This window comes from Nicotiana attenuata, unplaced genomic scaffold (assembly GCF_001879085.1).
Source record: "Nicotiana attenuata strain UT unplaced genomic scaffold, NIATTr2, whole genome shotgun sequence".
Lineage (NCBI taxonomy): Eukaryota > Viridiplantae > Streptophyta > Magnoliopsida > Solanales > Solanaceae > Nicotiana > Nicotiana attenuata.
Window position 1 is genome coordinate 270,821 of NW_017671159.1, and position 26,038 is coordinate 296,858.

General features: G+C 39.1%; 2 protein-coding genes across 4 annotated transcripts; both read right to left on the bottom strand.

Annotated features, from left to right (window-relative positions):
* Positions 1–2,258: 2,258 nt before the first annotated feature.
* On the bottom strand, positions 2,259–22,005 carry LOC109206343. Of its 3 annotated transcripts, none has more exons than XM_019369167.1 (2): positions 18,288–19,012; positions 2,259–2,292 (listed from the first exon to the last, which is right to left on the bottom strand). In XM_019369167.1, exon 1 carries the CDS (start codon positions 18,856–18,858, stop codon positions 18,334–18,336), a length of 525 nt encoding a protein of 174 aa, XP_019224712.1. In that variant the 5' UTR covers positions 18,859–19,012; the 3' UTR covers positions 2,259–2,292; positions 18,288–18,333. The 3 variants fall into 3 exon arrangements, with proteins under 3 accessions (XP_019224712.1, XP_019224711.1, XP_019224714.1); XM_019369166.1 differs by lacking the exon at positions 2,259–2,292 and adding an exon at positions 17,317–17,355; XM_019369169.1 differs by lacking the exon at positions 2,259–2,292 and adding an exon at positions 21,428–22,005 and having other exon boundaries at positions 18,234–18,851.
* Positions 7,954–9,332, bottom strand: LOC109206333. The gene is made up of 3 exons (XM_019369153.1): positions 9,120–9,332; positions 8,842–8,988; positions 7,954–8,505 (listed from the first exon to the last, which is right to left on the bottom strand). The coding sequence occupies exons 1-3, from the start codon at positions 9,330–9,332 to the stop codon at positions 7,954–7,956; spliced, it is 912 nt and encodes a 303-aa protein (XP_019224698.1).
* Positions 22,006–26,038: the final 4,033 nt, after the last annotated feature.

Here is a 26,038-nt window from a genome sequence, read left to right on the forward strand (position 1 = left end):
TGTCGGAATCCTTCCCGCTATGTCTTCTATAATTTCGCCTAAGTATTCTCTACCGATCATGAGCACTCTTATTACCGTAAATCTCTCCCGAGTAATTACGACAATTTACTAGACGCGCTCTCCCGAGCTACGCTAGCTGGCTTTTAATACAGCTCACTTCAGATCGCACCCAAGGCTTCGTTATCCCTAATCCCGCCTTTAAACCCTCGGTTATTGATCCCTCATATACTTTGGGAGTGGTGTTGTTCAACAATTACCTAAATATGCACTCTCTCCTGAGTTATGCATACTAAATAGGCACAGCTAATTGAGAGCTCTTCAACCAACCACAATATAAACGTAGTTGAACAAATAGAGAAAAGCTATGGCTCAATTATATAAAAACATAACAAGAATTTATCCTACAAAAGGTTCTATCAAAACTCTAGATAACAAATTAGCTATTCATAATAGTATGTAAAACTACAATACTAAAAGTCATAACCAACAATGAAAAATAGGAAGAGGAAGGAAAAACTCGTAGAAGAATTCTCCGCCTTGCTCCCAATGTGTTCTTGCCTCCAAGGGTGTTGTCTAACCCTAAAGTAGTGTCTCTCCGCCTCCTTAGGTCTAATTTATGTCCAAAATATGTCCTCCTCCTTGTTCTAGGCCGGCCTCCTTTGTTTTATATAGGGTTTAGGACTTAAAATCCCATGTTTTACACTTTAGCCCCTGAAATTTACGCTTCCCACCGCGGTTTCACCGCGATCGCGGTGGAACCGCGGCCAAACGCCCTTGCGGATTCTTCATTCTTCAGAAACTGCCTTCTACCACGGTTCTGCCCCGGTCGCGGCAAAACCGCGATTTTTCACCCTGTTCCGTTTGGAATTTGGAAAAACGTAAAACATGAAAGTTGTAGCCCTTTGAGTTAATTTTCCAACCATATATTGTGGAGGCCAAATGGAGTTCTGATCAAAAAGTTAGGTCTATTTTACTAGACAGTGCGCAATATGCCTCCTCAAGTCTTCGTTCGTACTTAATTATCAACTTTGACCCCCGAACACGATCCCGGCTTAATTCCTTGAGCTTTTACTCAGACTTCAAAGCTTCAAATCACTTAAATTCATTCCATAACATCTATATAGCTCGGAATCACACCTACAAGGCATAAAACACACAATTAGTGCAAAACACTAGCGATTAAAGCGTAAACTCAATTAAAGTGCAGTAAATTCGAGTGTAATAAGCGACTAAATTATGCAATTATAGCCTATCATCATCTATTCGGATTTAAATACTAAGTGTTAGACATTCCATCATTTGGAGACCGTGTCTCTAGAAAAAATATATTCTGACATTATAATGTTAAAGCATGTCTAAAATTGTTATCACATTTGTTAAAATGATCGATGATGCTATGTTTACACTTTATTAGAAACCAATTTTTAAGGTATTTTTCTTGTTTCTGTTTATTATATGTGTTGGTGTTTATCTAAGCATTTAGTTTCCTCCTTGTACACTTAAACTAACAAGAACCTCAAAAAGGGTAATTGCTGGACAGAATTTAGTGTATCACTTGAATTTAAGAGCATATTTTATTTTTTATATATTACAATCTAGTTATAGTGTTTTTTAGTCTCAAGACTCTCAACTCTCAAGTTCATCAATAATGACGAACGGCTGTTCCTTGTCCAAAACTGAATATCCAGATATCAAGAACATCTAGCTATTATGGGTTAAGTTTTATCTGTATAAAGATGATGCCCATGGCATGCGTTTAAGTCACACTCTAAAAGGGGTTTATACTTGAAACTTTAAAATATTTTTTGTGTCACATAGTTGCCCGTGCATTTTATTATCTGTTATATATAGGTAATATTAGTTTCATGATAGCATGAATGATGGTAGTTGTCACGACTCAAAATCCACTACCGGTCATGATGGCGGCGGACACCGCTGTCAGGCAAGCCAACTAAATTATCAATTAAATTCTCTTTTTAATACTTTGAAAATCTAGGATTTTTCCTTCCTTTTTTTCATAATTAAAACAATCTCTACTTCAATTCAAATTAAGTAATAAACAGTTTATACAAATCTTTCGAAACCATCCCAGAACCCGGTGTCACAAGTGAATGAGCATCTACTGATAAGGAAGTAAAATATGATATCCGTCCGAAATATAGTGGACAGGAAATAAATACAATATGCTGAAAGGGACTACACTAGCTGCGGGTCGCCTCGAATAATGCAGCTCACCTAGTCCCCGAATCATCTGCGCTGCTACGCCCAGTAGGCCGCTAGGGTCACAAATACCTGTGCAACAAAAATGCATAGAAGTGTAGTATGAGTACGTAATCAACGTGTACTCAATGAGTATCCCGTCTAATCTCGAAGAAGTAGAGACGAGATGGTCAACTTCGACACTTACTAGAGGTCAATTAACAATATACTAAAATGCGAGGAAATCATGGAATTATAAAGAAGTTCTACTCACGAAGCCGGGAGACAGGCAAACCCCTTTAACAAATAATAAAGGATTTTCAAGGTTTACTTTTCTTTCTCTTATCAATTATATATCAAGCCATGAAAGGCATTATCAACATTTAAGGATTCTCATGCAACAATATATACATATCATGCGCAAATTACACCGAAGCGACTGCCCGATCCAACAGAAATAAACTGTGCACTTGCCGAGGGTTGACGGCGCGCCTATAGATGCATCTATTACCCCGCTCGCGAAATAATCTGCGACGCGGTCAACATAAAATAAACACATACCCTGCTCGCGAATCATGCATGCGACGCAGGTACACATAGAGATACATGCTCAATCAATCAAGTAAAAACTTATCAGGGAATATTTATCAAGACCAAACAAATTCTCCTTTAACAAATTTTTTAAGAAGTGAAGTTTAATCCCTTTAGAAATTCATTTACTAATTCAAGGTGATTTAAGCAATTCAAGCTATCATTGGGTTTACAATTAATCCAAGCATAACATGCTTTTGGGTCCTAGCTACCAGGACAATAGCATAATAGTAGCTACACACGGACTCTCGTCTCCTCGTGCGTACGTAGCCCCCGCAATTAGGAGCACATAATCAATTATTTAATAATCTATGGGGACAATTCCCTCTTACAAGGTTAGAAAGGAGACTCACCTCTCTCCGAAGATCCATAACTGGCATTCCACGCGCTTCCGAAGACTCTAATTGATGCACCACGCTCCAAAACTAGCCAATGGTTACGCAAATCCATTAATATATGCTCAATTGTTCATTCTTTCAACTTTAGGCTCCTAGAATTAGAATTCTCTTCCCAAATCAACTCCGGATTTTCCGAAACTCAATTCCGACCGCGCGTATAAGTCGTAGTACCTAAATTGAAGCTGCTCAGGGCCTCAGACTGCTGAACGACGCGCTAGGGCTCAAAACGACCGGTCGGGTCTTTACATTCTCTCCCACTTAAACATATGTTCGTCCTCGAACGTGCTGAGAACTGCACTGGAGTGGTCTGAAATCGCTGTTTAACTTCTCATGCACCTTCCCGTGCTACCACAGCTCAGTTGAGCACATTAGCTCGATCCATTCTGAAGATATTCCCTTTTATTCACGCAGATACGCCTTAAAGCCCAATTCCAACGTCCGGAATTTCATGCCCGACCTGTTTCCACCATAAGGTCACCGTATTAATCACCACACGCTGTACTCAAACACAGCTGCATAACTTTGCAGAATTCATACCTAGCATCACTTTACTCACCGGACCACAATAACACTTCCTGATCAACTTAGTCGAAATTCCACGAATCTGATGCTCCCATTGCACCCCATGACATACACAAGTCTCACTCTAACTCTTACAATGCCGCCACAACGGAAGAGATGTGCAGAAATTCATAATCAACTGCCGAGTCAACAAATCATTAGAGCTATGCCCCTGACAAAACCATCACCTCATTCTGAACCAAATAATGGTCTTATTTCCATAATATACTTCATATAGTCGGTTTAGCACTGACCCTAAAACAAGGGATCTCGTCTCGTCCGATTCAACTGTTCAGCCAATAAGCCACCCCAGACATTATCAAAAGTCTCGTATAATGCTACCATATGCCAATAGGCTACCAATTAGNAACCTAGTTTCCAACTAAGATCATCACATCAATCCCTACACGCTGTACCCAAACATGGCTGCATAACTTTGCTGAATTCACACCTAGCATCACTTTACTCACCGGACCACAATAACACTTTTTGATCAACTTAGTCGAAATTCCACGAATCTGATGCTCCCATTGCACCCCATGACATACACAGGTCTTACTCTAACTCTTATAATGCCGCCACAACGGAAGAGATGTGTAGAAATTCATAATCAACTGCCGAGTCAACCCATCATTGAGTCTATACTTCTGACAAGAAACATTACCATATTCTGAACCAAATCGTGATCTTTGCTCCTTAATATATTCCATATAGTCAGATTGCACTGGTCCTGAATCCAACGATTCCATCTCACCCAGTACGAACCGCTCAGGCAATAAGCCACCCCGAACATAGTCAAAAGTCTCATATGATGCAATAACGTGCCAATAGGCCACCAATTCGAACGCGATACAAAGAAAAACGAACTCTGGAAGGAATTACCTAACTCCCGCACTAATACGAACTTTCCTTAGAAAATAGGAAGCGAGACATACAAAAATTGCATATAGAAAACTATACTCAACATCACATTGTTGCGGCGCGCAACCCGATCCAAATAACATACCCCTGGCGGCGTGCCACCCGACCCACACATAGATCTCACATAAGGAGATGCACATCGAGCTAAATTTGCTCATTACAATGAAATATCAAACTTCGGTCACAAGCACACTAAGTGCATAACACCATCCCTGAGGGGACACATAGCGCTATGAGCTACAAAGTTCAAGCACAACTGAGGTGCGATACACAATCTGAATCTCAAGAGCCATTTGCTCATATAACATCATTTCTACGCGGATCCTCATCACATAAGCAATTCACCAAGCCGTCTCACAACTCGCACGACGCAATACATCATTACACGGAATAGCTAACGACCACATAACACCCCGACTATTCTTCCATAAGGAGGGCTTTACTGAAATGAACACAATTGGCCTGACATAGAGCCCATATCCACATTTAGATCCATCCACTGACCTTAAGTCGATCCTGATCGTATCAAACTAAGCCAATAACCCTTCAAAGGTCCATACTAATTTCCCTTTTCTCATAACACACAAGAACACCCGTCATAACCAGAGTACTCATCCACAGTCCACAACTCAGTAACTGAGTGCCCTCCAGGCATATATTCTCGATTTAACGATATCATCACAAATCTTCATACTTGGTTTAAATCTTTGATCAATCAAGTGACTACGTGGCACATTTATACAATCTTCCTGTGGGACACACTGCCACAACCTACCATAACAAATAACTGGGTCTTACCTCCAAACCACCGACCGCACTAACGCTGAAAAGCGATCAAGAATCATTAACCATGATACAAGCCCTTTTTACAAAACACCGATCTCAGATGACACTGAAGACAATACCAACTTACTTTAAACATCAAAACCCCTTTCCTGCTCATCCGAGCTGGTGACATCCTTGTCCACACCGAACTGCAACCTTGATTCTCACTTCAAATTCCATACTACTCACTGCACCCGACATGCCAATGTACAATAAAACATGATCCTTATCATAACTCCGGAACCACTAATCGGTCATCACTTCATCACATAAAAGACAATTCAATTGAAGAATATAATAGGAATGTTAGATAGCCCATAACCCTAGATCGTTTTCATTACATTGATATCATAAAAATCTGCTCTTCCTCTGTTTAGAGTTCATTATTTATTTTCTTTATTTTAGTTAGTTTAGAACCAAATATTTCTAGGTTTAATTCTTGTTTAGATAATCAGGATAGTCTAATTTAGTTAATGGTTAATCACAAGTCCTCGTGGGATCGACATCCAACTTTTAGTCACTTTATTACTTGACGACCGCGTATACTTGCGTGTGCGTTTGGGAGCAACAATGCCCGTCGTACTTTTCAAATTTTGGCATCTTGAAGCCAGCTGGAAAGTGGACATGGGTAAACATACAGAGGTCAGAGTATGAGACACTCTTTTGGCCACTCAGACCTTGCATGTTTTTCAGGATTTGTTCCAGGCTCTTCATCTTCCAAGCCATTTCCTCTTGCTCGGGATTTTTAATCACCTTTTCTTGCTCCACCGAGAGATCATATTGCGGAGGTGGAGTGAAAGAGTATGGGGTCACATATGCTATTTCTGATTGAAGCTGTGGACCCTGAAAGGTGACCATTGGGGGCTCAACATACGGTCGTGGTAAAGTTGGTTGTGCTTTGGTGCAGAATGTGCTGTAGAGAGCAATATTGGAGGTGCCCAGGAAACTGGCGCCTGGGGGCGAACCACAGAAGGCATGCCAGGATCATTGAACGGCATTGGAGGGTGCCCGCATGGGATGAGCGGGTTGGGCACAAGGGCGTGGGTAACCTCACCTGACCTGGGGATCAACTCAGGGAACCCAGGGATTGCACTTGGCGGTTCCCTACCATTAGACCAGGCATCCCACATTTCCAATATGCGGAGATGCAACATCTTATCCTCTTCAGCAGCTGCTGATTCTAGCTGCAGAATAGCCGATGCCGGGCTATCCTCAGGACCGATGATTGGTAGATTGCTTGCGGAGGCCATCTGTGCTTTTGGATCTTGTGAAGGAGGAGAGGCTAGACTACCAACAAAACCAACCACCTGAACAGAACCTGGCTAATTTGCACACCCAACAACCTTGTTAGTTTTGAGATGCTTAACAGATAGGAAATCGCACGTTTGGATGCAATGCACCTAAACAGTTAAGCGTTTCTACCATGTGTTTGAACGGTTGCATGTGTCATCCCGGCCTTAAACTAATCCTTTTTCACTCAATATCTCTTTTCTTTTGTTGCTGCTTCTTTTTAATCACTCTTGATTTTTTTTCATTTCATTTCTATCGCTCTTTATATTTTGGCACTCTCTTTTCTTTTCTTTTTTGGTTTTGTTTTTGTCACTCTTTTATTTTCTTGTCACTCTTTTTTTTTCTTTTCTTTCCGTTTTTTTTTCACTCTTTTCTTTCTTTTCTACTCAACCTTTTTTTTTAGTTTATTTTTCACTCAATTTATTTATGGCTATGATCGAATCCGATGGGGATTGCCTATGTATCACGATGCCGCCTGAATCAGATCTTGTGTTGTTCGGGAAGATCGAGAATGTAGTAAATAAGCTAGCTCATTTTTTTTATTTTTTATAAAACTCAAACCAAGAAAGCTTTAAGACCAAAGAAAAATATTTTTTGATTTTTGATTTTTGATTTTTGTTAATTCTTTTGAAATTTTTGGAAAAAATGCTTTAAAAGAAGAAAGGAAATATTTTTTTGAATTTTTGATTTTGATTGATTTTTTTTATATTTATTTTTGAAAGAGAGACTTCTAAAAATTTCTTTTCTTTTGATTTGAACTTTGGGAATTTCAAAAGTAAAAAGAATAATTTATTTTGAAATTTCATTTGTTTTCTCTTTTTCTAAACAAAAAAGAAAATATTTTTGGATTTTGAATGTTGCCTCTTAATTTTTGAAAAAAGGGGCTTTTAAAAAAAATACTTTGGGTTTCTGAGTTTTTATATTACGAAAGTACTTCTAAAGAAAAACGAAAATATTTTTGGACTTTAATTCTTTAAAAATTTCTTTTTGACATTTACGAAAGAAAGACTTTTTTTTTTTAGGTTAACTAACTTTTGTATTAATCACTTTTGAAACTTTACAAAGCCATAGCTAACCACAGCACAGTTAGCTATCTCAAAAGAAATAAAACTCTATCTATATTCCTCACTATTACTATATACAAGAAGATCTCATCTAACTAAGCTTCTTAACATCTAGAATGTAAAGTTTTGCAGTAGTTCTTGGACTCTACTGCCAGCTCTAACATGACAAGTATAGACAATTTCTCTTGCAATTTCTTCCCATCTTCTAGCCTTCTTTTCAAACCTACTCTATTGTTCCTTTCTATCCATATAGCATAGACACACTCTGCATATACCAATTTGAATATTTGAGCTTGTTGTGATTTCCCTTTAGCACTTTTGATAGCCCAGTTAACATGCTGGTCCCATTCATCTGGTGCTTGCTGCCATTGCAACCATTTCTGCAGTCTCTTCCATATAGCTTTAGCATAGTCACATTCCACAAACAAATGCTCTCTAGTTTCCAGTTCTGCTTGGCATAAAGAGCAAGTACTGTCTACTATTATACCCCATCTCATTAGTCTATCTGCTGTTGCCAATCTCCCCTGTAATACTAACCACATTATAAAGCTTGCTTTTGGCCTTGCATCATTCTTGAACATAAGGCATTTCCAGGCTACTAGCCTCATTTCAGGGAGCAGTTTGTAGTAGATAGCATTTGTCAAACTCCTTGTGGTCTGATTTACAGGGATCAAATGCAATTCATTTTTCAATTCCAATATCTTTCTAGTAATCTAGCTTGCTTGTGTTGGAACTCTTGCTTCCAGTAGTGGCTTTCCTTTAACGTAATAAGTGTGGATCCATCTAATCCACAACTTGTCTTGTTTATGAGCAATATCCCAGCATGTCTTGATTTGAGTTGCTTTGTTCCATAGCTTTATGTTGATGAGGCCTATTCCACCCATAGACTTAAGCATACATACTCTATCCCATGCTATCAAAGCTTTCTTAGTAATTGAATTGCTGCCTGACCACACATAACTTCTGCAATAGCCATCTATAATCTTCAATACCTTAGCAGGGATAGGGAATAGCTGGGCCCAATATGCTTGCATACCAAACAAAATTGATTTCACTAATTGTGTTCTCACTGCATATGATAGTTTCTTTGCTGTCCAAGAGGTGATTCTGGCTGTTATTTTCTCTATCAAAGGCTGCCACTATACCAGAGAAATCTTCTTTGTAGATAGAGGCACTCCCAAGTATTTAAAAGGCAGGCTCCCAGGGACAAAACCCAAGTGTTTTAGGATATTTTCCTGTTCTTCCTTCTTAACTCCTCCAAAATACACACAGCTCTTCCCAAGATTAGCTTGCAGTCCTGAGGTTGTAGAGAAGGTTCTGAAACAGTCATAAAGTGCAGAGATAGAGGACAAATTTCCTTTGGCAAACAGAAGTAGATATCTGCAAAACTTAAGTGTGTTACACCTAGTTTTGCACATTTTGGATGAAATTGATATCTCTTATCATCTTTCAATTCATTGAGCAGCCTACTCAAGTACTCCATAGCTATTGCAAATAGGAAGGGAGATATTGGATCTCCTTATCTAAGCCCCCTAGCTGTATTAAAGGGCTTACTTTGCTCTCCATTGATCAACACAGTATAGTTCACATTTTGTACACATTCCATTATCCACAAAACAAATTGGTCAGGAAAACCAAGCTCATATTAGCATCTGTCTCACAAAGGTCCATTCAACAGAGTCATATGCTTTTTGTAGATCAATTTTTATCATGTACCTAGCTGATAAATTCTTCCTTGTATAGTCTTTAACTAACTCATGGGCAAGGAATATGTTGTCAGCTATTTTCCTCCCTGGAATAAAACCAGCCTGAGCTTCACTTATAATGTCTGGCATCACTTCCTGCATTCTGGAGGCAAGAATCTTGGCAATCATTTTGTATAACACAGTACAACATGCAATAGGTCTATACTCCTTCATAGTGTTTGGCTTGGCAGTTTTTGGAACTAGTGTGATAGCAGTACAGTTGATTGCCCTATATAATTTCCCAGTTTTAAAAAACTCTTTGACAGCATCAATAACTTCTTCCTTCACAAGAGGCCATACTTTTTTGAAAAAATAGGCATTGTATCCATCAACTCCAGGGGATTTATCATTTCCTATTGAAGACAGTCCATCATATATCTCCTTTTCTGTAATTTCTGCACATAAGCTAATCCTTTGTTGTTGAGTAATGACTGGCCCTTTTCTCATTGTTTGTTTGTTAACTGCTGGCAGAATATGAGCTGTCGAACCCATCAAGCTCTTGTAGAACTTGATTATCTCTTCTCTGATTTCCTCTGGATCCTCTAGCTTCCTGTTATCAAGAGATGTTAGTTCAGTAATTTGTTTCCTGTGTGTCCTTTCTTTGATCAACGCTGAAAAATACTTATTGTTTGAGTCTCCAAGCTTGATCCATTTAGCTTTAGCTTTTTGTTGTAAAGCACTCTCTTCTATCAATGACCATTTCTCCAGCTCCTGTAACAGCTTTCTTTCTTCTGCAAGTAAATCTATGTTGTTCCTTAACTGCATTTGTTCCTGAGTGCTCTTTAAATCTTGCCTTGACTTCTCTATTTTCTGTCTGATAAACTTGAACTCCTCATTGTTTAGCTTCTTCAGGACTGGTCTAAGATTCTTCAATTTCTTCCAAATATTTTCCATACTGCTTGTGGAACATGTGTTCTGCCATATGTCTTCTACTATCTTCATGAAGTCTTTGTGCTCAGCCCATACATTGAAGAACTTGAAAGAAACTTTAGTGTTATATCTAGCAGCTGCCATTGGTAGTAACATAGGTGCATGATCTGAAATGTAGGGATCATCATACTGCATTATCACATGTCCCCAATTCATCATCCATTCATGATTTTCAAAAGCCCTGTCTAATCTACTATATATTCTTTCTGTATTCAGCTGTTTATTAGACCATGTGTAATAGTCCCCACTCCACTGAACTTCTGCTAATAGCAGTTCATGTATGCACTCAGGGTATTCTTGAATTTCTTTATAAGTGATTGGGTTACCAAACAGTCTATCATCTTGGTTCAGCACTGCATTGAAATCTCCAGCAACAAGCCATGGTTTGTTAATGCCTACAGCCACTTCTTTCAGATGTTCCCATAGTGATCTCCTGTGTTCTATGGTATTGAAGCCATATACAATAGTAAGAAAGCAATTGATGTCTCCTATCTTGCTTGTAATTTCACAATGTAAAATTTGTGCTTCAGCTCTCACCATGTTCACTTCACACCATTGTGAATCCCAAACCAACCATATTCTTCCATTAATAGCAGCCTGGTAATTGTCATATACCTTCCATGTTGGATCAAGTTTTCCCCTGATCTTCTTTGAATTGTGTTCTTTAACTCTTGTTTCTATGAGCCCAGCTAATCTAATTCTTTTTTGTTTTTAAATAATTTCTCAGTACCTTTTGCTTATACCTCTTATTTATTCCCCTAGCATTCCATATTAGCCAATTCATCATGCTGTTTTAGTTCCCCCTCCTCTATCTAGAGGCAGGTCTTGTTCTTTACTATCTCCTCAATGTAGTACTCCAAAACCATTTTTGGTAGGAACAGAACACAATATGGGGAAGTTTTTGAGATTGAAATCAGGACTTTTAACAGCTTTCCCTTTGTTCTTTTCTGGTTGCTCTTCTGTTCTATCTCCAGGAATGAAACTCATCTCCTCATTCACTTGCTGTATCTGTTGTTTATTCTCCTTTGCTTGCTCCATTGGTTTTTCAACTGGTAATGTATGCTGTATAGGGCCTTTGTATCTCCATTCCTGTGTGACAGTTTTGTTCTTCTTCCTTCTATGTTGAATATCCCTTTGGCCTTCATCCACTTCCTTTTCTCTACATTTGTGTCCCACTACTTGACAGGTTCCACAAAATTCTGGCCTCCAGTCATATGTCACCTGCTGCTGAAAGTATTTCCCCTTTGGGTCAATCACTGTAATTTCATCAGGTAGTGGTTGACTAACATTTATTTCCACAAGCATTCTAGCATAAGAAATCCTGGATTGTTTTGTGGAAACATTCATCAGCAAACAGAGGAGTCCCCAATACACTGGCAATTCTATCAGAGACTTACTACCCCAGCAATTCATAGGTAAATTAGGGAATTTCACCCACAATGGTATCTCAGTAGGGAATTCTCTGCTGAAATCAAAATCTGCTGTCCATTGCTTCAAAATTATAGGTCGATTGCTGATAGTATATGGCCCATTATAGTATACAGCATTGTCACGACCCAAAATCTAACCATGGTCGTGATGGTGCCTATCGTGTTACAAGGCAAGCCTATTCCCAAAATATTACTACTAATTTGATTATAAGAATTTAATAAAACATTTCCAATAATTTAATTCCTGATAAACTAAACTAACTCTAAATATAAATAATATAAAATACGGAAACGAGTCCCAAATATCGGGGTGTCACTAAGTCATGAGCGTCTAAAACTATGAACTAAGTTATATAAACTGTCTAACTGTCCAAAATAAGAAATGACAAAAGGAGTAACAAGGTCCTGCGGACGCTGGCAGCTACCTTGCAGTCTCCAATTAAAGCCGGCCTGAACACAACGATCGCCGCGCTCTAACTCACCTGGATCTGCACATAAAGTGCAGTGTGTAGTACGAGTACAACCACCTCAGTAGTAACAGAAATAACTAAGGAACTGAACAGTAGTGACGAGCTGAGCAAAACAATCCAATTATTTATTTTTCACAATTTTAAAAATAACAGGAATAAACAGGTAAATTCCATAACTCAGTAAATGCCACAAAGAAATTTAACAGATAAATGCAGCAACAGAAAAAGTAAATGCAACCTCACAACAATGTCACTCCATCACTCAGCACTCGCACTCAGCACTCAACACTCAACACTCAACACTCAATACACTCAACACTCTGCGCTCACTAGGGGTGTGTACAGACTCCGGAGGGGCTCCCAAAGCCCAAGCGCTAAGCACGGACAACTCACGTGCTACCATATCAATACCTGGATCCGCACGGTCAACTCACGTGCTACGCGGACAACTCACGCGCTGTGGTATCAATACCTGGACCCGCACGGTCAACTCACGTGGCAAGCGGACAACTCACGCGCTATGGTATTAATATCCTCACAACCAGGCCATCGGCCTCACTCAATCATGTACCTCACTAGCCTCACCATCATCAACAAATAAGGGGACACAGCCCACATCAAGTATCACAGTATATTATCAAATAATAGAGGCGGAGGTAAACATGTACAATAATTTCTATGACTTAGTACAAATAATGGGAGCATGAATAAAACCTAAACAGGATCTCTAACATGAAGGCAAACAAGTTCAACAACAAGTAAACACATAACCACAAATAATAGCTTTTAGGCCTGGCCTCACGGGACGGACCAAGTCTCAATCCCTCGCGGTGCACACCCACACGCCAGTCACCTAGCGTGGGTATCACCACCAAACAATCACATGATATCAATTTCTCCGGGTTTATATCCTCAAAGCCAGAGTTAAAACTGTTACTTACCTCAACAGCGTAAAATTCTACTCCGGGATGTCCTCGTCCCTCGACTCGGTCTCCAAAAGCTTCAAATCTAACCATAATCAGAATACTACTATCAACATAGTCTAAAGAATCGAATTACACAATAAAAACTACATAAACATGCCAAAAATCCGAAATCGGCCAAAACTCGGCCCCCGGGCCCACATCTCGGAATCAGTCAAAAATGGCAGAATAATAATCCTCGTCCTCTCCCGAGTCTAACCATATAAAATTTGTCAAAATCGGACTCCGTTTGGTCCCTCAAATCCTCACTTAAAACTCTCCAAAACTCAAACCCTAACTCCCTCAATTTCACTTTGAAATCATCAATCAAATCCCAAAAACGAAGATGGATTCATAAATTATAATCAAAATCGAGTAGAGAACACTTACCCCAATCCATATGGTGAAAATCGCCTCCAAAATCGCCCAAATCCGAGCTCCCCAACTCAAAATATGACCGAATGAACAAACCCTAGTTTTGTATATTTTTCTACCAGCTATTCTGCCTCGTTTCTCGAGCCAAACGATCCCGAAACTCGTATTTTATGCCTCCAATGGATTCCTTGTGAAATTCTAGTCAAGTTAGGCTTTTGAATCACTCAATTTGACCTTATAACGAAGGAGATATGTAGGTTTTAATATTTGCAAATAGTGCAGATTTTTAAATACGCCGTCAGTGGCAATTTCGTAATTAATCTGAAAAATCTGGCAACCTAATTCTTAGTAAAATGACCATAAAATCCTCATACGATGTCCAAATTCGATGATTCTTTTTGCTACAGGTCCGTAATTACAATACGGATCTAATGCTTCAATCAAAAAAGAAATCGGAGCTCATTTGTTCAATATGATATCATTTATGCTTGAAGAAACGGCGTCGAAACATAAGAAAAACGAGCGCAACACAACCCAAACCTATTCAAAACTCATCCGAGGCCCTCGGGACCTCAACCAACAATTCCAACAAGTCATATATCACTACCCGAACTTAGTCAAACCTCCGAAACACCCAAAACAACACCAAAATACCAAATCAACCTCGAATTCAAGCCTAAGAACTTCTAAACTTCCAACTTTTGCCAATTCAAGCCTAATTCTACCACGGACCTCCAAATTATATTCCGGACACACTCCTAAGTCTAAAATCACCCAACGAAGCTAATCGAATCATAAAAATCCAAATCCGAATTCTTTTACTCATAAGTCAACTTCCGGTTGACTTTTCTAACTTAGCTTTCTAATTAAGAGACTAAGTGTTCATTTCACTCCAAAACTACTCCGAACCCAAACCTACCAACTCGATACAACTCAACACAGCTGAACAACATATAAATAAGCATAGATGGGGGAAATGTGGCTATAACTCTCAGAACGAACGATCGGGTCGTTACATCCTCCCCCTCTTAAACAAACGTTCGTCCTCGAACGAGTCTAAAACATACCTGAAATCACATGATATACCACATAATTCAAACACTCACAACGATGATTTCTAATCATAGCAGCTGCCCAAAAGAACCAAAGGCTGGTAATAAACCTCTTATCAGACAGAGTCTGAACAAGCTATATCAAGTCACAAATCAAACACCCATTAGTCCTTGCTACATCTCAAGTAAACCCTTCTCGTCACATTCGATCAATCCGAACACAATCTCGCAGTCAAATCATACTCTCCACATAGCCATCAAATCACAAATCCCACTAATAGGGACACCAACGGACATATAAACACGTGCTCACACAATCGAAATTTTCGTACTCCAGCTACAGACAAAACCCGGCCTCAAGTACCCCAGACTGGCCCAACATCAACACACAGAAATCACATCTCGCACCTCATCCAGGGAATCATAATCCGTCGATGCACAACTGATACCGAGCGCTCATGTGCGCATACGAATGCGTGGAAGGAATTCAAAGAGTTACACTTCAAGCTGAATCAATACCGCACGATAAGAATTCAAGAAGGTGAAGTTTTCCTAAAGGTTCTGCAGCCTCTCGAAGATAAGTACAGACGTCTCCGTACCGATCCGCAAGACTCTACTAAACCCGCTCATGACTCGTGAGACCTATGTAACCTAGGCTCTGATACCAACTTGTCACGACCCAAAATCTAACCATGGTCGTGATGGCGCCTATCGTGTTACAAGGCAAGCCTATTCCCAAAATATTACTACTAATTTGATTATAAGAATTTAATAAAATATTTCCAATAATTTAATTCCTGATAAACTAAACCAACTCTAAATATAAATAATATAAAATACGGAAACGAGTCCCAAACATCGGGGTGTCACTAAGTCATGAGCGTCTAAAACTATGAACTGAGATATATAAACTGTCTAACTGTCCAAAGAAGAAATGATAAAAGGAGTAACAAGGTCCTGCGGACGCTGGCAGCTACCTTGCAGTCTCCAATTAAAGCCGGCCTGAACTCAACGATCGCCGCGCTCTAACTCACCTGGATCTGCACATAAAGTGCAGGGTGTAGTATGAGTACAACCACCTCAGTAGTAACAGAAATAACTAAGGAACTGAGCAGTAGTGACGAGCTAAGTAAAAGAGTCCAATTATTTATTTTCCACAATTTTAAAAATAATAGCAGGAATAAACAAGTAAATTTCATAACTCAATAAATGCCACAAAGAAATTTAACAGATAAATGCAGCAACAGCAAAAGTAAATGCAACCTCACAACAATGTCACTCCATCACTCAGCACTCGCACTCAGCACTCAACACTCAACACTCAATACACTCAACACTCTGCGCTCACTGGGGGTGTGTACAGACTCCGGAGGGGCTCCCAAAGCCCAAGCGCTAAGCACGGACAACTCACGTGCTACCATATCAATACCTGGATCCGCACGGTCAACTCACGTGCTACGCGGACAACTCACGCGCTATGGTATCAATACCTGGACCCGCACGGTCAACTCACGTGCTACGCGGACAACTCACGCGCTATGGTATTAATATCCTCACAACCAGGCCCTCGGCCTCACTCAGTCATGTACCTCACTAGCCTCACCATCATCAACAAATAAGGGAACACAACCCACATCAAGTATCACAGCATATTAGCAAATAATGGAGACTGAGGTAAACATGTACAATAATTTCTATGACTGAGTACAAATAATGTGAGCATGAATAAAACCTAAACAGGATCTCTAACATGAAGGCAAACAAGTTCAACAACAAGTAAACACATAACCACAGATTATAGCTTTTAGGCCTAGCCTCACGGGACGGATCAAGTCTCAATCCCTCGCGGTGCACACCCACACGCCCGTCACCTAGCGTGGGTATTACCACCAAACAATCACATGATATCAAACTCTCCGGGTTTATACCCTCAAAGCCAGAGTTAAAACTGTTACTTACCTCAACAGCGTAAAATTCTACTCCGGGATGTCCTCGTCCCTTGACTCGGTCTCCAAAAGCTTCAAATCTAACCATGATCAAAATACTACTATCAACATAGTCTAAAGAATCGAATTACACAATAAAAACTACATAAACATGCCAAAAGTCCGAAATCGGCCAAAACCCGGCCCCCGGGCCCACGTCTCGGAATCAGTTAAAAATAGAAGAATAATAATCCTCGTCCTATCCCGAGTCTAACCATATAAAATTTGTAAAAATCGGACTCCGTTTGGTCCCTCAAATCCTCTCTTAAAACTCTCCAAAACTCAAACCCTAACTCCCTCAATTTCACTTTGAAATCATCAATCAAATCCCAAAAACGAAGATGGATTCATGAAATATAACAAAAACCGAGTAGAGAACACTTACCCCAATCCATATGATGAAAATCGCCTCCAAAATCGCCCAAATCCGAGCTCCCCAACTCAAAATATGACCGAATGAACAAACCCTTGTTTTGTATATTTTTCTACCAGCTATTCTGCCTCGTTTCTCGTGCCAAACGATCCCGAAACTGGTATTTTATGCCTCCAATGGATTCCTTGTGAAATTCTAGTCAAGTTAGGCTTTTGAATCACTCAATTTGACCTTATAACGAAGGAGATATGCAGGTTTTAATATTTGCAAATAGTGCAGATTTTTAATTACGTTGTCAGTGGCAATTTCGTAATTAATCTGAAAAATCTAGCAACCTAATTCTTAGTAAAATGACAATAAAATCCTCATACGATGTCCAAATTCGATGATTCTTTTTGCTACAGTCCGTAATTACAATACGGATCTAATGTTTTAATCAAAAAAGAAACCGGAGCTCATTTCTTCAATATGATATCATTTATGCTTGAAGAAACGGCGTCGAAACATAAGAAAAACGAGCGCAACACAACCCAAACATATTCAAAACTCACCCGAGGCCCTCGCGACCTCAACCAATAATTCCAACAAGTCATATATCACTACCCGAACTTAGTCAAACCTCCGAAACACCCAAAACCACACCAAAATACCAAATCAACCTCGAATTCAAGCCTAAGAACTTCTAAACTTCCAACTTTTGCCAATTCAAGCCTAATTCTACCACGGACCTCCAAATTATATTCCGAACACACTCCTAAGTCTAAAATCACCCAACGAAGCTAATTGAATCATAAAAATCCAAATCCGAATTTTCTTACTCATAAGTCAACTTCCGGTTGACTTTTCTAACTTAGCTTTCTAATTAAGAGACTAAGTGTTCATTTCACTCCAAAACTACTCCGAACCCAAACCTACCAACTCGATACAACTCAACACAGCTGAATAACATATAAATAAGTATAGATGGGGGAAATGTGACTATAACTCTCAGAATGAAGGATCGGGTCGTTACAAGCATGCATGTCAGTAATGGAATTAAATCGAATCACATAGTACCCCTCATCATGGAAATATACTTCTGGAGTATCTATATTTATCCAATTTTGGCTAATATACCTGTTCATAACATTATACCCAGGTGTTTCTCCAATAACATATGCGATTAAAGCACATTTCCACTTTCTTCTTCTGGTTCTACTTCCTCTGCTTCCAATTGTACCACCATTTGCCCATCTACGATTTGTGGTGGAATATATGTTAGAGCCATACCATTAGTTGCAGATCTGTTGCCTTTGATCAGGTTTGTCCATGTTCTTATCGGATTAACTGCTTCAGCTACTCGATCCACTGGCTTTTGTGTTGAATTCACTGTTACATTAGTCTGCTTCTCAGTCACTGTTCCATTGCTTTGAGCTGTCTCTATTTCCTTCTGCATTTTGCCCTTTGTATTTGCCTCCATAGTGTCCTTCATCTCTAGATCCTTTGGTATCTCCTTAGTATTTGAAGTAGATCCTTGTTCAACAGATCTAATTCCTTCAACTAGCTGCACAGGAGATGCCATTGGTGTATTTTTTGGTGTTACTTCCCCTTGAATCCGAGCTCCAACTGAGCTCCCAAAAGCTACAATAGGTATTTTCCTAGGTCGTCCGCGTCCCCTTCCTGGTCCCCGACCTCTCGCCCCTGCCATATCCACACCGGCGTATGTTTAGCTAACATGCGCCGGGAGCACGGGTGAAGGTAGAGAGAGAAAGACTTTTTAAACAAGGAAATGATTTTTCTTTTTTTTTTAATTCCTTTTTTTGATTTTTTTTTTGATTTTTTGGGAAAAATACTTCAAAATAAAGGAAACCCGTATTTTAGATTTTGATTTTTTATTGATTTTTCTTTTTATTTCTTTTTTTCGTATGAAAGACTTTAGAAAGAAGGAAATCATTTTTGATTTTAAAAAAAATTCTTTTTTTTGAATTTTCTAAGGAAAGATTTCTAAAGAAGAAACTAAAGGAAAATATTTTTGGATTTTTGAAAATTGGGGTCGGAACCGATGAGGTTTGCCTACGTATCTCACATCCGGTGAGAATCAGACCCGCGTAGTTCGGTCAGTTTTGACGGAACAAGGAAACATGACACTTGAAGATTTTGGGCTCATTTTGAAATGACCTTGTCTTTTTCTTTTTTCTTTTTTTTTCAGAATTTCGGCAGTGTTTCGGAATTTTTCAAATACCTACCTCTCACTCTTGTTTTTGTATTTTTTTTTTTTTTGATTTTCTTTCCCTATTCTAGAAGCCGGTCAACATGCAAGCCAAAACAAACAAATGCGCAAGTAGCACGTAAGATGCATCAGGATGGTCTTTTTAATTTGGGTACACCTGTCCTAGACGGACCCAACCCATGTGTTGAGTCCCCAAAGTCAAATGCACGTGATGCAAACAAGCGTTCCTACTAGGGATCCGGCATAAGGTTACGTTATTCTAAGTTTAAACCTGGGGTTGTGTTCTAGACCTGGCTTACCCGAGCGAACAACTCGAGCCGAAGAGGGGGCAACGTACCGAGAGAACGAAAGTCTACCCAGCCTTGTTGCTGGCCCAACCTCGTTCTATTTGTTATAACTTCTAACCGAAAAAGTGGGCCACACGAACGTGTGCACCATTTTTTAGAAGACTCAGAAAGGAGGCGTAAGGAGACAGTTTTAATACAGTTCAAATAATATCAAAGCGGTAAATAAATGGCAATTAGCGCATTAGGCCCACAAAATACAGTAATATCAACAATAAATAAAGCCAAGTAAAAATCGCATTAACAAGCTCGAATTCTTGAACCCTGAACCAGAGATTCTGGGTTCTTATCCCCAGCAGAGTCGCCAGAGCTGTCACACCTCCTTTTTACCACCCGAGGGGGTATATAAGGGAGTTTTTCCAATTAAAGTGACATTATTCGAGATGGAATTATTTTATTTATTTTTCAGAGTCGCCACTTGGAACAATTTAATATGGTGTTCCAAGTCACCGGTTTACTTTAAATCCCAAATCGAGGAAATTTCGACTTTATTTAAAAGTCTGCGAACCAAAAATTCTAGATTAGGAATTCTTTTAACCCGGGAGAAGGTGTTAGGCATTCCCGGGTTCCGTGGTTCTAGCACGGTCGCTTAGCAATTTATACTTGGCTTAAATTGTTTAACTACTCATTTTAAGACCTTTGTGCGTTTTACCTTTAAACCACTTTTAGTTGCTTGACTATTCGTAATTTTGGAGATTATCTTAAACGGAATCACGCGTACGTGTACTCATTTTTTTGGCGCGTCAAGAATCATGCCACGCGTACGTGTCCACAATTAATCATGCTTTATTAATATTAAGAAAGTTTGGTCGAAGTTGCGCGAACGCATGCCTCGATTTATTTTTTTAGAAAAATCAAAATTATGTTACGCGAACGTATACATAATCACGATAATAGACTAAGTCGCGCCTAAAAGAATTTGTACGAATGTTTGTGATTTATTTCCAATAGTTGAAGATTACATGAGAAATTCAAGATTATGGACTAAATGTGATGATCAAGTCACCAGAGATGTTCAAATTAAATCACAATGAATTACTTCAAAAGTTGCAGCATGGACAGTGGTAAGTATAATATTAGCTTTAGTCTATGCTTTTTCTCATTTTTGTTCATGTGAAGTGCAACCTAAAAAAAACTCTGGGACAAAATATGCCACAACGATTACACCAGTTACGTTTGGCATTGAAGAATTCTTACCTTCACCTCAGCCTAGAACTCATGGTGTATCGATCCTCATCAGAACAATTCTGGTGTTTTCAACTTTGGTCATTTCACTAACAGTTCCATATTTTGGTAATTACTTTCTTCCAACACTTTGCACTTGTAACAAATAAATTAGTAAGTTGTTTTACCACTAAGATATACATTTCTGATGTGTTTATTCAGCCTTATTGACAAAAAAAAAAAACGAAATAGATCATTTAGACTTCAACAAAGATTTAGTCTGCAAATTCTAATGCAACCAACAAACAAAACTTACCCACCATTCTCAATATACCTCATTAACATCAGCTACAATGAATAATTCCAATTGCCATTTTAAAACTCAAATGCAAACAATCCCATTCAATCTTCAAAAGACAAATGACCAGATATAGCAAGTCAAACAATGAACACATGAAACTAAACATGGATAGCAATATTGGATAATTCGAATCTCATTCGCCTAATTTGAATGTAAATACAGAGAAGTCTTGACATACCTAGCAGCAAAACGGAAATAAATTTCAAGAAAACCAAGCAAAGGGTGGAATCGTCAAGATGAAAGCCATCAGAATAGTTTCGGCAGGAGCAGCAACAACATCACAACGCTGAGATTCTACAGCTAGTATAAATCCAGGAAGAACAAAAGTTTGAGCTTTGAATAAGTTTTTCTTCAAACCTTCTTTTGAATTCTAAGTTTCCTTCAGTTTTTCAGCTATTAGCCAGTGTCAAATTGAGCCAGATTAGTGCGGATTTATGTGTGTATATCGACTGACTTTTTAGAAGAGAAAGAATGAGGTCTGATTTTTGCTCAACACGAGGAAGATGAAGCCAGGAATGGCGTCTTTGGTTTCTCAGATGGGGGTTCATCGATCTCTCTGTCTTAGAGAAGATGGGAGTCCATTATTTTGGTGGTCACAGTGCTGGGTCTTAGGGGTTCAGGCGTCGTTGGTGTTGTCGAAGAACAGGGGTGTTCTTAGATTGTGAAAATGAAGAAGAACGGTGGGGGGGGGGGTCTGTTTTCGTTGCTGAAAATGAGGGATGAGGAAGAAGGTCCAAGGGCGTCGTTTTCCAGGGGTCTGATGGTCTGATCTTTTTAGGTCTAGGTCTAGGTTAGGAAGGGAAATGGGTATTGGGCCTTGGGCTTGAAGGGATTTGGGTCATGAATTTGGGCTAATTAACTTTGGCCCAATACATTAAGACTAAATCAAAATCTTTTTTCCCATTTTCTTTTTCTTTGATTTTAAAATCTAATAAAATCCTAAATTAATCCTAAATCAATCTAATTTGCAAAAATTAAAATTGTTTATCTATTAAAACAACTAATTAACTTAAAACTAAATAAAAATACTGCTTTCTAAAGACTAAAAGCTAAATATATAAAAATGACTATTTTTGTGATTTTTCTTAATAAAATTAATTCCTACATGCAAATTGAACCTAAGATGGCATGAAATTAAGACGTGACAATTTTTTATAATTTTTCTATGATTTTAAAATATTAAAAATGCATGAAATGCAACTAAATAAAGAAAAACTTCTAAAATCCCTTAAAATTTATTTTTGGTTTATTTTTAGGAGTTATTTTCATGTAGGGCAAAAATTAGGTGCTCACACTTAGCATGTCTTAACCCACTTTTCTGTTATTGTGTTCTGCCTTAGTTCTCAAATCATTTGGATGTTTTTCCGGGTAAATTTTAAAAATAGCCAGATTTACAACTGGTCGTTTAAAAATAGCCCAATTTCAAAAGTAATCGAAATTTAGCCACTTTTTATATAAAGATAAATCTGAGCGAAAACACTGCTCAAAACCCGAAAAATACTCCAGTATATTATGCTGGAGTTCCAGCATAAGTATACTTGAACTCCAGCATATTATACTGGAGTTCCAGAATAAGTATGCTGGAACTCCAGCATAATATGATGGAGTTCTAGCATAAGTACACTAGAACTCCTGCATAATATACTGGAGTTCCAGCAAGTATATTGGTCCAGTATAATATACTGGAGTTTGGAGCACCGGTGCTCCAGTCTCCAGTATATTATACTGGAGCCAGCAAAGTATACCGGTCCAGCATAATATGCTGGAGTTCATACACAAGTGCACCGAACTCCAGTATATTATGTTGGACCGGTCTCTTTTGCAGCAAAATAGTGGCTATTTTTCATTGACTTGGTAAACGCTGGCTATTTTTGATTGACCAGTCCGAAAACTGGCTATACCGTGCTATTTTTACATGTTTTTCCTATCTAAATGTTTGTTTTGTTTGGACAGTACGTGTATGAATGTTTGCTGGGCCGTGAGAATGGGAAAGGCCATAGCCCATTAGTGATTAATTTGTTTCCATGCTTTAGGATCGGGCTTGGTCAAATGCATGAAATGAGAAGTTAAAAAAAAAATAAGCATGAAATTAATTTTATTTCTTTTAGTTTTGTTTATTTTACTTTTACTACATTGTCCGCTAGGAGCATGCTTAGGCCGACCACATTTGGGTAGGCAATCTTTAGGATTTTTGTTTGATCCGAGGTGAGAGGTCGTCCCCTTTTAGTTTATATTCAGGGGAATGCCCCGTAGATTTTGTATATATTTATTCGGGGTATGCCCCGTAGTATTTGTATTTGGAGGCCGAAAGTAGAACTTGCAGTATTTTTTATTTTTTTTATTTTTTATTTTTCTTTTATTAGGTGGGGACGACCTCGAGCCTTTTGTGTGCTTATTTTTCTTTTCTGTGTTTATTTTTATCTCAATTTGAATATTTTAAAAGCCAACTAGATCGAGTATGCAACCGTGACTTTCACGGAACTCGGGGAATGCCTAACACCTTCTCCCCGAGTCAAATGAACCCCCTTACCTTGAATCTATGGTGCGGACTTAGTTTTGGAGTCCAAAGTGTTTTAAAAGGGAGAATGATTTCTAAAAACGTTGGCCTGACACATCGAAATCAAATGTCAGGTGGCGACTCTGAGCAATCTTTTAAAACATATATTCTTTGTCACTTTTAATTAAAAACCCTTTTTGAGCTTTACAAAACTCTTTTTTTAATATTTTTAAGAGGGTTAGTGAGGTAGAAAAAAGGGGTGTGATAGCTCTGGCGACTCTGATGGGGAGTTGTAGGTTCGAGCTGATACTATGATCTTGTTGGCTTTTTAGATTATTCGGTTGAGGATTTTTATGTTTTTTAGCTTTATCTGATTTTTATTATGTTTTTATACTTTGTTATTATTTGCTAGTTGTTTATAATTTTCTTTTATGTGTTTACTGCTTTATAACTGTCATCATTTGCATAACCTCGGATCTTCTTTCTGCAACAAGTCTTCCGGAGTACGTTTGAGCGTACACGGCCTTTTTGTGAGTCACCCGTATCTTTAGGGGGTGGCGTGGGAGCGTGGAGTGGGCGGACAGCTAGAGCAGCCACCAGCGACCACGTGCCGCCCTGAATTGCCTTGTCTAGCGAACCCCAAATGTAGGTCAGTCTTTAGGTCATGCTTATTTGCATCATATCATTTAAACCTAGCAGGGCTCGGTCCCAGGCACCGTATCCCGTTGTAGGAGGCCTATCCAAATTATGTCAAAATGGGCTCATGGCCCAAAAAGACACTTAATCATCCCTATGTGCTACATGATGCATTTCTTTAAGGGTAAAGGGGTCATTTGGCGGACCAATGATATTTGAGGGTGAAATATAAAGCAAGTAGGGCCCACTCACATTTTTTTTTCTTTCATAATTTTCCAAAAATCAAAAACAAGAGGGAAAAAAAGAGAAAATCCAAAAATATTTTACATTTTTCATCCTTTTTCAAAAAGACAAAAATATATAGTTTTTTCAAATTAGTTGTATTTTTTTAAAGCTTTCTCCCATGTCCAATCTTCCCGAAATACGCATACCTGATTCTCATCTTTCGGGGCGGGATACGTAGGCAGCCCACATAGGGTCCGGTCTTCCTAGTGAGTCCTAGGTTCTTGGCTTCAGGGGTCGTAGCCAAATCTTGCATGTCTAGCCACTTTGGCCACATCAGTCGTTCCTGCAAAATGGGGCCATTTTTGCAAAGGTACCTCAGTGACCCATGTCTTAGCATCTTGAGTCCACAACTAGGTGTCATGTTACTTCAAGGTCCATCCCCGCTGCATTTGCGTGTCTAGCCACTCTTGACCATATCAGCCATTTTTGCAAAATGAGGTCATTACCGCAGAGTAATTTTGGAGGCTTGATTCTTAAAGAGGTTGGGGGCTACATAGGCCCTCGTGAGGTGTTTCCATGTCATAGAGGTCATCCTAATTGAGTATTGCATTTTTAGATTCCTTTGGCTACATAGGTCATTTTTGCAACAATAGCCTCAGTCATGTCTTGCGTGTGTCCGATAGGAGATGTCAACATCACATAGTGTCTTGAGTCGCTAACTTTATTCAGCCTTATTCCTTTCAACAGGTATAGATCCACTTACCAAGTCGAGAGTGTCAATGGTGGTCAAAGTCCCTAGAAGGCTAGTAAAATGGTGGAACATGTTCACATTACTTGAGCAGCATGATCTGATGGGTAAATTAGGGACTCTTATTTCATTGATGGACATTACCCCCCGGCCCGACCTTGTAGAAGCAATGTTGACATTTTGGGACCCCTAGGGGATGGTATTTAAGTTTGGGGATCTAGAGATGACACCCACCTTAGCTGAGATAGCCGGGTTGACTCGCCTGCCATACCTAGACAAGGAATTGATTTACACAAGGGCTCATTCAAGCACAAAGTTCCTTAAGATCATAGGAATGGATTTAGAAAATCACATGGGATGTCTAGATCAATCTTGGATACCTTTAGACTTTTTATTTGAGAGGTTTGCTCGTCCCACTGGATATGAGAGCTTCATAGATGAGTTCTCCATATCATATGATTCCTGGAAGAAGAGGCGTCCTATGGTCTTCGCTATTGCATTGCTGGGTCTCTTGGTATTTCCTTTGGAGGGTAGACACATCAGCACGCGTCTGGGGTCAGTAGCTTATGCACTCTTACATGACAAATACGGTAGTAAAGTCACCTTGGTTCCAACAATTTTGGCAGAGATCTACCGTGCTTTGACCAGGATTCGAAAAGGCGAGAGGTTCTTTGAGGGAAGAA